The sequence below is a fragment of the Arachis hypogaea genome, chromosome 1 (assembly GCF_003086295.3).
Source record: "Arachis hypogaea cultivar Tifrunner chromosome 1, arahy.Tifrunner.gnm2.J5K5, whole genome shotgun sequence".
NCBI lineage: Eukaryota > Viridiplantae > Streptophyta > Magnoliopsida > Fabales > Fabaceae > Arachis > Arachis hypogaea.
Genome location: NC_092036.1, coordinates 110351043 through 110364854, shown reverse-complemented (window position 1 = coordinate 110364854; position 13812 = coordinate 110351043). Strand labels below are relative to the sequence as shown.

Below are 13812 nucleotides of genomic sequence, written 5' to 3'. Positions count from 1 at the left end.
CAATTTCGTTATAATTTTAAGCACATATGTTATTTAAATACTTTCTGGCGGTTGAAAGTTGAAACCTTACAGTAGTTTTAATTTCCTTTCGAAAAGAATTCAGTAAAATAAAGTGAGTGAGTATCTTCACACAGATTTTAAAAAGATTATGCTCGATGAGTGGAAACTAAGGGTAAAGGGAAAAAAGGAAACCATAAACTTATAGATCATTATTACTTATTGAGATATCATATTCATTCTTATTTTGAATTTATAAGCAGAGTTAACGGATATTATTATTATTATTATTATTATTATTATTATTATTATTATTATTATTATTATTATTATATAGAATACAAATACACGTAAATAAATTGCGATAAATATTGTTTTAATTTTTATTGTTCGAAGTAAAAATCAAAATCGTTATTAATATTTTTTTAAATTATTTTTAATATTAAATTTAGTATTAAAATTATTATTTTTTGTTAATATTTTTTAAAAGACAAAATTTCTAATAAAATATTTTTTTAAAAAATATATATTTATATACATAAAATATTTAAAAACTAAATTCTAATGAACTCTTGCTTTTTGTATGCATGTGCATGTGTTGGTTCGCGCAAGTAATAATGGTGCGGTGCTTGCGTTGGGGAGAAAATTTTTACCAATAGAGTTTATCCTAATATTATTTGTAAATTAAAATTTTTATATAAATTTAATTTTATTTTATTTGTTGAGAATATTTTAATATTAACTCTATTTTATTCTGTAAATATTAAATTTTATTCGTAGGTTATAAAAAAGATATAATATTATTATATAACTTGATAAATTAAAATAAAATTAATTTTTATATTAAGAAAACGTATTAAATTATTAATTATTGATTTTTTTTAGTGACTAAAAATCTTTTATATTTAGTGAAAGACTTTTAATTTAACATTCACTTAAAATATATTTTTATATAAAGTATATAACATATACATATATAAGGTACGAGTTTATCGGATAGGATTGAAACTCAACTCGCATTCTACCCAACCCACACAAAAAATCTACACGCATCCTATCCTACTTGTTGCAGATTGGGTTACCAGACCAAATTAGATCGAATTAGATACCTTCTAACAGAATGTATGTTACCACCCCTGCTCATGAGAAATATTTTAGAGATACTCAAATTTTATTTTATTTTATTCTTTAAAAAGAATTAAAAAGGAAAGGTCTTTTGAAAAATAAAATAATTTCTAGAATTAAATTTAAATGAATTAACAATTATCTAATTATATTTTTATATAATTATTTACATAGTTATTATAAAAGATATTTATTTTTATTGATGTGACATTGTGTAATTAGATGTACGTGTAAAATTATTTAAAAAAAAAATTCAAACACTAGTAAAATTTATTATTTTTAACTAATATGTTTAATCATAACTCAATTTTCTTAATTTAGCAATACAACAATATATTTTTTATTCATATTTTTACGTATTACTGATTACTAGTTGCCAAAAACAAATTTCGCTCGCCCTTTATCATTTTTTATTATTTTATATTAACAAGATAACATAATTAAATTTTAATTTCCATCATCATGCGAAGCCCAACCAATTAATGCTTGCAATGGATAAAGTAGGGTAAAATTTAGATCTACCTTAACCCTATCCGTAAGTTTAAAACTTTCTTAAAACTTTATCCTATCTTACCTGTGGGTTGAAAATCTCTCAACTCTAATCCTATCCGTACCTTAAAGTTCTAAACCTATCCTACTCGATCCTATCGTCAGAAAAATAAAAAATTTTTAAACAAATATAAAATTCAATAATTCCAAATTTTATACATATTAATAAAATAAAAAATAAAAAACTAAGTTCAAATTAAATTAAAAACAATAAAATCTTAAAGAAATTTAACATAAAATTATAAATAATATGATAATCAATTATTTTAGTGATTATTTCAAATTTTTATAAGAAAAAGATTGTGAATTCAACACTCATTTTCTTCACATCTATAATTTTTACATATATATTATATAATATATTAGAGGTGTGGATAAAGTAAGATAGAATATACTTAAATCCATACCCTACCCGCAGTCAAATTTGCACCGTACCCTACTTTATTCTACCTTATCCACAAGTTGAGTACCTGCAAATAAAATATATATTACCATATCCACGCAAATAGAATATATATTACCACCCCTACCAACCATGTATCCTATGTAGTATGTATGGCCATTGATGTTTGGCATACTGAAAACCACTGCCCATCTCATTTCTCTAGTTATTCTTGCAATTGGTTTAACTACTAAGTACAAGCCAACTGTTCTAAAAACCAAAAGGATGTAGAAACCTCAAGTCTAATAGCACAATACCAAAATGGCAGAATAGTGTCGACTAATCTATGTAGCTGATATAGTAGGATAAAACTCTCTTGTTGTTCCATTCAACATCTGCCTTATTATATATTATAGTGATAAAATGCACGAAAGCAAATCAAAAGGGCACTGCTGAATTGACAGAGTTGTTGAGCCATTGTTCTACTGGGCTCCCAATTGAGTAAACAATGAATCCAATCTCCCTCAGTTTCCCAACATCCAAAATGTTCCTACCATCGAAAACAAATGCTGGCTTCTGCATGTCATCAAACACTCTCTGGAAATCAATTCCCTTAAACTCATCCCACTCTGTAAGAATGCATATACCATGAGCATCCTTAGTTGCCTCATAAGCATCTTCAGCTATGTCAACATGTTCCAAGCCATTGGAAGAGCTAGAACTCAATGGCTGCAGGTGAATTGGATGGTCCCATTGAACATTATTCATTGACAAATCCTTCTTGATCTGATCCGCGCTCACTCGCGGATCATATATGCTCAAGCATGCATCATCACCTAAAAGACCTTTGCAAACATCAATAGCAGGAGTTTTTCTAGTGTCACTGGTGTCCTTCTTGAATGCAAATCCAAGAACTGCAATCTTCTTACCAGAAACTGTGTTGAACATGGATGACACGACTCGTTGGACGAATCGGCTCTTCTGGTAGTCATTCACCTTGATCACTTGCTTCCAGTAATTCGCCACCTCGACAAGGCCATTACATTCACAAATATACACCAAATTGAGTATGTCCTTCTGGAAACAAGAACCACCAAAGCCAACACTGGCATTCAGGAATCTCGGCCCGATTTTCGGGTTCTTGCTTAGTGCAAGGGAAACCTGAGAGACTTGAGCACCAGTGGCCTCACACAGTGCTGACATTGCATTGATTGATGAGATCCTTTGAGCCAAGAATGCATTATCAGCTAACTTGGAAAGTTCTGCAGACCAAATGTTTGTTGTTATGATTTTGTCTTCACTCACCCAATGAGCATATATATCCTTCAGTTTCTTGATTGCTTCTTGGCCTTCAGGGCCTTCATTCCCTCCAATTAGGACCCTGTCAGGTTCTAGAAGGTCCTGTACAGCTGTCCCCTCTGAAAGAAACTCTGGATTCGACAGAATCTGATACTTGATTCCCTTGCTCTTATGTGCTAAGATTTGTTCTATTGCCTCGGCCGTGCGCACCGGGACAGTAGATTTTTCAACAACAATCTTGTCTGAGGTGCACACATCAGCGATCATCCGGGCTGCGCTCTCCCAATAAGTCAAGTCAGCCGCCTTGCCGGCTCCAAGGCCTCTCGCCTTTGTCGGCGTGTTCACCGACACAAAGATGATGTCAGCTTCTTGGACATGCCTCTCCACATCTGTGCTGAAGATGAGATTTTTCCCTCTGCATTGTTTCACCACATTTTCTAGGCCAGGCTCATAGATTGGGAGTTTGTCACTGTTCCATGCTGATATGCGAGATTGAGATATGTCAACCACAGCCACTTCAATGGAGGGGCATTTTAGAGCAATAACTGCCATTGTAGGACCCCCTACATACCCTGCCCCTATTCCACATAGCTTCACCATTTTTCTTTGGTTACTTCAACCTGTCATGCATGTTTTTTGCATCAATTCAAGACTCTAATAAGCAATTCAGCAAATCAAAGAAGGAATAATAGAACATAACAGAGTAATTACTCCCGATTGACCCCTCCGTCGTTACTAATTTGTCTTGTAATAAAATCTTTTTAGGGACTTTTTTATTCAAGATGCATGGTAAAAATTCGATTGAAAGCGATGGAGAGACCAATTACCAAAATGTCCTATCTGAAATTAGGTGGAACCAATTTGAGTGTTTAGTGTTTACTCTACAGCTGTGCAGCAAAAACACACTCCAACTAATTTCTAGAAGAGGCATTAGTAGAGAGTTGAATTACAGTTGAGTAACTAACTTGATGTGGTAGCTTGACTAATCATCAAAACAAATATTGGCAGGTTCAAGCATCAGATCCTCAGAGTTACAAGTACTATGTGGTACTACATACATGCTTATTTGAACATCTAACTAAAGAAGTTTGAATAAGGTTGAAGACAAAATTAAAATTGAACAAGGTTAATCTCAAAGTTCAGATAATAATAATAAAAACAATAATAATAGAATCACAAAAAGGATCAGAAGTCAGAATAAATATTAAACAGAAAAAAATGATATGTGAAAAATTTTGGTTACCTTATAGTTGTGAATATGAAGTGTTCAAAAAGTAGAAACTTGTTATCAGAGAAGACCAAAACCCAGCTAAGCAAGAAGGCGGTATCTGTATCCTTATATACTGACTCTGAAATTATTATCTATCTTTGAATTTTTACACATTTGATTTTTCTTTCAAATGTTGTATTTTACAAGTTACTTTTCAAACTTGACTTGGTGATTCATGATAAAAGACATGCAATCCATTATCTACTATTTGCTTTGCTACAGACACTTGGCAAATTCAAGTAACTTTTTCTTTACTAAAATCACATGTGCTGGCAATGCTGCTCTGCAATCCATATTTTGGGTTGGTTTGGGGCTGCTTTTAAAAAAGTATTTATTTTTATTTTTTTTTAAAAAAAAGTAATAGACAAAAATTATTTTATATTTAAATAAATTTTTTTAAAAAATATTTAAATATTAAAAATATTTTTTATTTTTTATTTTTTTAAAAAATAAAGTATTATTAGTTTTTTTTAAAATAAATAATTTATTTTTTTAATAAAAATATTTCTTTTAAAAGACGTATTCAAATAAATTTTGGATTAGTAGGTTGACTTTTGAAGAAAGTACTTTTTTAACAAATAAAAAATATTTTACATTTAAATAGATTTTTTAAAAAAAGTTTTTAAATATTAAAAATATCTTTTTCTTCTATTTTTTTAAAAATAAGATATTATTAGCTTTTAAAAAAATAATTTACTTTTTTAAAAATATATCTAAATAAATTTTAAATTAAATAAAAGTACTTTATTTAAAAAAATATTAAAAAAACTAATTCAAACTAACCCTTTAAATTGAATAAAGATATTTTATTTTAAAAAAACAATCCACACTAATATAAATATTAGAATAAATAAATAAATATCCACTGTGATAAATTCAGCAGTTTTTAATTGAAATAAGGTGTTATAACACTTTTCAAATTTAATGTATAGCATTTTTCATATTAGAGTTTAGAGATTGATAACTGTGATTTTCCTTAATTAAGGACTTGGTATTTTTTATAGTGTCTAAATTTTAGATATAAAATTTAAAAATAAAAGAATGAATCCCATTTTTTATCTCTACTTTTGAGTGATTTAGACATAAAAATTAGACACCAAAAAACTCCCATTAAGGACTTAAGTTGGAGGTGGTAAATGAAAAAAAAAAAAAAGTATTGTCATTAATCTTCCTATAATGCAAATGTTCCAACCGAAACAAGATTAATTCTTAGGAAAGATGTAGGTACTTTCAACCAATAAAGTCATCAAACTACTAAACACTTTTCTTGCCTGTCACAGTGAAAGTGGCACGTAAATTTCCACAAGTGCTCTCCATTCATTGCACACTTCACTAAAAATTAACCAAGAAGAAATTGACTTAGAAAAGGAAAAGCACACCACTAATCTAAAGAAGGATCTTTATTCCACATTTTTGTGGATAACTTTTGTTTAAATTTTATCTGATTGTATTTAATAAAAAAATGATAAGCAATATATCCAAACAGAGAAGTATAGGATTTTAGGTTTGGATATTTTATTTAATTTCAAATGTATATATATTTAGTAGGGTTTTGGATATTATTCTGGTGTATAGTTTTGGATGTTTATTTGGATGCTAATATAAAATAAAAATGAAATTTAAAAAAAGTGATTAATATTAACTGATAAATTGAAACTCATCAAAATAAAACTAAAAAAAAAAGTTTCAATTGCCTATTGTAATATAGTAGTGTGAATATAGTTAATTGGGTAGTAAAGTAATTGTACTAGGACAAGACAGTGTTCAAAGCCAATAATTGAGCAGCTTTGGCTGCCAAAGACTCAAAGACTAGAGTAGTATATTCAATTATGGAGCACCTAAACTACAGCATGTAATCCTCCTGCGGATGACTATCATTCTCTTTCTCCATCACTAGCTTCATCGTGTGTGTTCTAGATTAAAATTTGTAAATAAAAATTTGTATAAAATTAATTTTAATTAAAAATGAGTTAATATTAATAGAGTTAAACCTTAAAATAATTTTTGAGAAACACAAAAATTGTTTTTAAAATTTTAATTACACTAATTATATTTTGAGATTGATAAAACTACACCACATTTATTTTTAACTCATTTTTTTTTAATGGCATGATGACATGACTTGATAAAGTAGAGTTGTAGACTATTAATAACACATGTTATTTTATGATTTGATCAAGTGTAATGGTATGATGATATGTTGACTAGTGACACGTGATATACTGATGTGGACGGTTGTACCATGTGTTGCAATAGTATTTGTCCATATGTCATCTACTATGTTATTATTGTAGATGCACCAAATTATTCTCTGACTTTACATTAAGTGACTCATTTTAATCCCTAAAATTGAATGTTGTGCACTAAATTAGTCTATTTACGTGTTTTTACTCAATTTTTTAAAAATTCAAAATTCTCAATATCTTTGAATGCACTAATTTTAATTTTTTTTTTACATACCATTTAAATCAAGTACTTTTATAAAATTTTTAAAGATTTTCGTTTTAATTTATAAATTTAGTTCTATAATAATTTAACATTGATAAATTTTATAATATATACGTATATTATTATAAAAAAATTATATGACTAATTAGATATATTTTTTTATCCGAAAAAACATATTTTTAAGAAGAAATCAATAATCAAAATACACTTCTTTTTTTAATTCTTATGAAATACAAGTTTTTAATTGTGTGTAAATGGATTAGACTGAATGCACCTTAAGTACTATCACTATCATCTTCGACCTCTTTTGTCTAGTCTATACGAAAGAGGTTGAATATGATAGTGAGGGTGTTTGAAATGCCTTCACGTCAACTCTAAGACAGCGGTTAGGGGTACCTACAAGAGAAAAAATATTTTATAAAAGCACTATTTAAACATGTGAAAAAATAGAATTAAAATTAATGCATTTAGAGATATTGAGAATTTTGAATTTAAAAAAAAAAAGAAAAATTTAGTTTGGTACACAACATTCAATTCCAAGAACTAAAATGAGACACCTAACAGAAAGTAAGGGACTAATTTAGTGCATCTACAATGATGACATAGCAAATGACATCTTGATGAATATTGTTGTGATATGTGGCAAAAACTGACATATGGCCAAATAGTATTGTGACACGTAGCACAACCGTCCACGTTAGCATGCCACGTATCATTAGTCAACACATAATCATACTATTACATGTGGCCAAATTATGGAGTGACATATGTTACTAACAATCTACATCGTCATCAAACCATGTCAACACGCTGTTAACGAAAAATAGATCAGGGACTAACGTAGTGCACTTTTGTTAATCTTAGGGACGTAATTGGTGCAATTAGAATCTCATAGACGATTTTGGTTCATGACACTAATCTCATGGACCATTTTAAGGTTTAACTCGTGTTAATGAGATTTATATTTGACAACTTTTATGTCAAAATAGATTATAGTAAATTAAATGTTGTTTAGATTATATTATTTAAACGTACTTTTAGATAAAAAATTACTGAAAAAATAAAAATTTAAATAATTATTTTATATTATTTTATTTTAAATATTTAAATAAATTCTAATACTTTTTTTAGTATTTTTGGTATTCTTTTAGCTATAATTTTTTATTATTTATGATTTTAATGTTATTTTTATGTTAGTTTTTTTATTTAATTTAGTCTTTCTAACTGGATTACTAGAATTATAGTATAAAACAAAAAATTCACAAGAAAAGAATGGTAAAAAGCTCATGTAAACAAGAAATAATAAGTATTTCATAAAAAAAATAATAACATGCATGAGAGAGTATTAAAAAATTTATAAAAAATAATAAAATATATCGTATAAACAATAAAAGATAGAATTAGTAGATAAAAAATAATTTTTTAATTAATCGTCAAACAAAAAAAGGCGAATGCAAAAACTAAAATTTTTAGTTTTGATGAATGTGGATTAGACTATAAAATCACGTTTCCATTTAAAATTAGAAAAAATAGCTAAACAAAAAAAGTAAAACTTTCAAAGAATTTGAGTTCGTTTAGAAAGTTTCGAAAGTAATTTTTTGAATTTTTGACTTATGAAATGTAGTAGTATTAATGTCAAGTACAATTTTCAAAATCAAATTGCAGCTTTTTAAAAAGCTATTTAGAAGCTTATAAAGAAGTTAAAAAAAATTATTTCTCACATGAGAAGTGTTAGAGAGCTAACACTTTTGTTAAATTTTGACTAACACTTAACCATTAAAAGAAAATTGAATGATTTTACATCTTTAGATGTAATCTCATACCATTAAAAATATTATTGATGGTCAATTAATGGCTAAAAACCACAAAATTTGCTAGTCTCTTAGACTTTCTCTTTATTACATTTCTACAAAATAAACACTTTTAAAATTAAAAATTCAAATATAAAATAATTTATTTATAAACTACTTTTAATATAGTCATTTATTATTTAAGTTAATTTTTTAAAATAGCTTAATTAAACCGTTTTCCAAACAGGAACGTGTGTTTAAAGCTCTCAACCCGAAACCAAACACATCTATTTTGTTGACATTAATTGTATTAGATTTTTGGTGTGATGTTGTTAGCACTCTTTTCAAAAAAAATATTTATTTTGCTTTTTTTAAAAATTGTAATTGTTATATTCAATAAATTATAATAAAATTGCTTTCAATAACTATAAAATATAAAAATAATATTTAATAAACTTATTTTAAAAATATAAAATAGATATAACAGACATATGATAGTTTTTTATTTTTATTTAATATATAATATTATAATTTTAAAAGTATATATTAACTTAAAAAGTATATCCGTAAATTTCTTTTAGAGAAAATTCTTAAAAACAAAAACCACAAAACTTATGAACTTTCTAATTTACCACACATAAATATCAACTTATCCTTTTTAAAAAATATAATCTTTTCAATAATAAAAATACTATATTTACATAAAAATTAATTATCAAATCAACTACTATATATTTATTTGTATTTATACATGTTAATTTACACAATTTTTTAATCAAATAATCAACTCCTAAAATAATTAAATCTACCACAAAATAATCAAACATGTAATAAAAAAGAGAGTAAACACTTAATTCGATCCTTGTCCATTTTCACGAAAAATAAAGTGATCCTTGTTAAAAAAAAGGACACTTCGATCCCCAACCTTTTTATTTTGGAACAATACGATTCTTCTGTTAAAAAATCTGTTAAATAATAATAAAAATTAGTTTTGTGGGGGATTTTATTTGTATTTTGTGGGGGGTTTTAAACCTCCACAAACTATTAATAAGTTTGTTTTTGAAAAGTTTCTTCACCAACGGTGGTTAAGTGAAGAAAAACTATCGATGGAAATGATGCCGCAAAAAAAGTAATTGTAGTACAAATACCTTTTAAAAGAAAAAAATAACATCGAATAAGAAATGAAAAAAGAGAATTTTAATGTTGATAATATTAGTATTGGTGATGATGACGGTAGAGGAGATAATGATGATGATAAAGCAATGAAAATAATAGAAGTAGGAGCGATAATAATGAGGATGAAGAAGGTAGTGGTAGTAATTGGTTATATTATTAAAAATATTTTTTTGGAAGTTTAAAATCCCCACAAAATATACATAAAATTTCCACAAAATTAATTTTTATTATTATTTAAATAATTTTTTTAACTGCGAGATCGTATTGTCCCAAAATAAAAAGGTTGAGGATTGAAGTGTCCCTTTTTTTTGGATAGAAATCACTTTGTCTTTTGTAAAAATGGACAAAGACCAGATTGAATGTTTACTCTAAAAAAATTAAACTTATTTATAATAATAAAATATTTTTTTATAAAATACTAATTACGTATTTCTATACGTAAACCCTAACAGAGTATAGCCTGTCAAAACTAAGAATATGATAGGAAATTAATTAATAGCTAATTTTTAAGTATATATAGCATAATTATTTTAATAAATAGTACTAAAATATCTCTAAATTTTCGGTCCAACTAAGTAGGTTTAATACTAAAAAAATTTACTCTCATTAGTAAGACGCATTTTACACGCGTCAAAAACCCCAAACGTTACCAATTCAATTCGTGCTCGAATATGAAAAAATGTTCGTTCTTCCAACTCAAAACAGCAACAAAAGAATTTTAAATTTCTCTAAAGTCTCTAAAAAATTGTTCAAATTATCTGTGGAAACTAGTGCATAATTGGGTGAAGCATTTGAATTTATCAACAAAAAATACACAAAAACAAGAACAAAGATTCCGCAAAGTACTGAGAAAACTATTATTATTATGTTCAGTTAATTTCTCGCAAATTTGCATTTTTTCTAGTTCGATTTAAGGTTTAGTGGATCGAGTTCGTTTATTTAGTAGATCGAGTTTCTCTAATTCTATTTTTTCTTGTTTTTCTCCGTAACTAGGTCATCGAATGAAATTGTGTTGTTAGTTTATCGATTCTGATAAAAAATTTAATTCATCTCTTAGTTTAATTGAGTTCATTTGCATGCAGAAATGAATTGAAATGTGCTTTTCTTACTGATTGAATGTTTATGATGTTTTGTTCAAATCTGAACCAAATTCGGTTCATTTGTGAATTGATACTACTATTAAGCATTGACCAAATTTGTTATTCCTTAAAAAATTTAGGTTCATTTCTTAGCTTAATTTACGTTCATTTGGTTTGGTTTCTCTTGAATATGCTGAACTTATTCCTGTGGTGTTGTTTGGTTAGCTTTTGTTCAAATTTGAACCAAATTCGGTTCTTTTGTAAATTAACTAAGGTTCACTTAATATTACTGTTAAATTAATGAATTCAATGTGTTTTTCTTGTTGATTGACTCTTTATGACTTTTTGTTGAAATCTGACCAAATTTTTTGTTCCTTACAGCAAAAATGAAAAAGATGACCATCTCAAAAAAGATAAGCTGCATTATAATGTAAGGATATACACATTAAATCAACTCTATTTTTGTATTATAAATATATCATAACATAATGTTTGAAATTCTTGTAGAAAAATCACGATCTGAGATGCTTAACAAGATCAATAGCTAGGATGTTCGCCGAATTGAGTGTAGAAAAGAAAACTATTGTTGAAGAAATGGGATTCGGTGTACTAAGACATATTTCAGAATTGAATGTCTCTCACAAGCTCTTGAGGAAATTGATTCATTGATTTGATCTTTATCGTGGATTCTTGGACATTCGCTATGACAAAATCTACATAACCCCTGCCAAGATAAGAGATGCGCTCGGCATAAATTTCGGTAGTATTATACTTTCCATATTTTATATTTGTATTTTTTCTTTTTGATCTTTTTGTTTTTTATATTAATTTGTTTATATTAAAATATTTCGGTTCATTTATTCAGTATTGACAAAAAATTTTATTCTTTAATTAATTTTGGTTCATTCTTTAGTTTATTTAAGGTTCATTTGGATACATAAAACGAAATTGAGCCTTTTTAACTGATTTGTTTATATTAAAATATTGTAGGAGGATCATTTTCCTGAAAAAGTTGAATACAACAAAGTGAATGAGCAACAAAAGAAGATTGTTGACAGCTTCAAAGGTGCTACTTTGGCATCTTTGACAAAATCTGTGATTGATATGAGTGTTGAAGGGGAGGAAAACTTGCTGAAATTCAAGACAACTTTCGTTGTCTTCGTCCAGAATTGCTTCTTGTTGCCGACAACAGTAAGCACAGTCTCACCGGTCCATAAGCCGTCTATAACACCCTACCACACAGAGTTTTACCCCTAGGACATAAATCAAAGGTGGTGAGGTGCTACGACTTCTGAAATAAAAATATGCAAATAGATATATATGAAGAATAGCTTAACTAGGGGTCTTGAAAGAAAAATAGTACGATAAAAACAAACCAAAGATGCATCAGTCACGAAAAACGATAAGACAGAAGGCTTATACAGAAAACCAAATAACATATATATATATGAATAGAGTTCCAAAAGGTAATTACATAAACAAGTTCTAGATTCGACCTGCGAAGCAAAGGCCAGCTAGAATATATATATAAATATATACAACCCAAAAATAAGCCAAAAGACAAATACAAGACCTAGTTCTCCCAAGTCAACCTCTAAGAGGGACAAAAATATAATATATACAAGGCGAAGAATCTATATACATGCGCATACACAAAACACAAAATCTAAAGTCCCCAAAAGTAGATCTTCGCATCCCACGAGTCTCTAGCAAGCTTAACGTGGTGTATCACTTCATGCATCTGAAAATAACAATATATATATGGAATGAGAACCGAAGGTTCTCAGTATGGTAAAGGTGCCCGCATAGATAATATATAAGATCTCGGAAAAGTCAGAGGCATTTCTAGAACCCCGACGCTCAATTTTAAACCTTAAAACTATAATTGGAAACCATAAGTAAGGTAAGTTATCTAAGGCTCTTAAATTCTAACTCAATCCTACTTGATCCCTCACTTTTTCCTTTCCTCCAATCCTCTAAACTTCGGTGGAACTGCCCTCGTCACTCTTTCGCCAGACAAGGGACCTCTCAGTTGCACAGACAAACAATACAGACAAGAAAAACACAAATAGGATACATATACAACAGGTAGAAAGTATAGCAATTAAGCATAGATAATCAAATAGATAAAACCAAGTAATGCATACTCAAACAAAACAAATAAATGCATATGACGTATGCCTTTCCTATTGGATGTGAGGTCATGTGTCAGTTACTTTGCCATAACCCGACAAACCTGATAGCTAACCCGGATATCGTCTCCCTTACATGCCTCACACTTTTGGGATATAGTGCCTGTCACACTCTCGGGATATAGTTCCCGTCACACTCATGGGATATATTGCTCATCGCATTTTTCGGGATAAAGTGTTCCCATACTCTTGGGATATAGCGCTCGTCACGCTCTCGGGATATAGTGTCCGCTACACTCATGGGATATAGTACACACTTCCCAAGGTAAAGTGCTTCCACACTCTTGGGATATAACGCCCGCCACGCTCTTGGGATATAGTGCATGTCACACTCATGGGATATAGTGCCCGACATACTTTACAAACAGAGAGAAAGTGATGCAACAAAATAAAACAGAACATATATTCACACTTCACATTCATAATCATTGTCTTCATAACCATTTTCAATCATTCTTCTTTCTCATTTCTTACCCGGAGCAAGTGGACAACACCACTACATCTT

At 28.4% G+C, this 13812-nt stretch overlaps 1 protein-coding gene across 1 annotated transcript; it reads right to left on the bottom strand.

The window, feature by feature from the left end:
* Positions 1-2138: 2138 nt before the first annotated feature.
* LOC112709782 (UDP-glucose 6-dehydrogenase 3) lies at positions 2139-4827 on the bottom strand. Its single transcript, XM_025761750.2, has 2 exons — positions 4596-4827; positions 2139-3972 (listed from the first exon to the last, which is right to left on the bottom strand). Exon 2 carries the CDS (start codon positions 3950-3952, stop codon positions 2492-2494), a length of 1461 nt encoding a protein of 486 aa, XP_025617535.1. The 5' UTR covers positions 3953-3972; positions 4596-4827; the 3' UTR covers positions 2139-2491.
* Positions 4828-13812: the final 8985 nt, after the last annotated feature.

Excerpts from the sequence above, each read along its gene's own strand:
- LOC112709782 (XM_025761750.2), bottom strand. The coding sequence starts at position 3,952 with ATGGTGAAGCTATGTGGAATAGGGGCAGGGTATGTAGGGGGTCCTACA.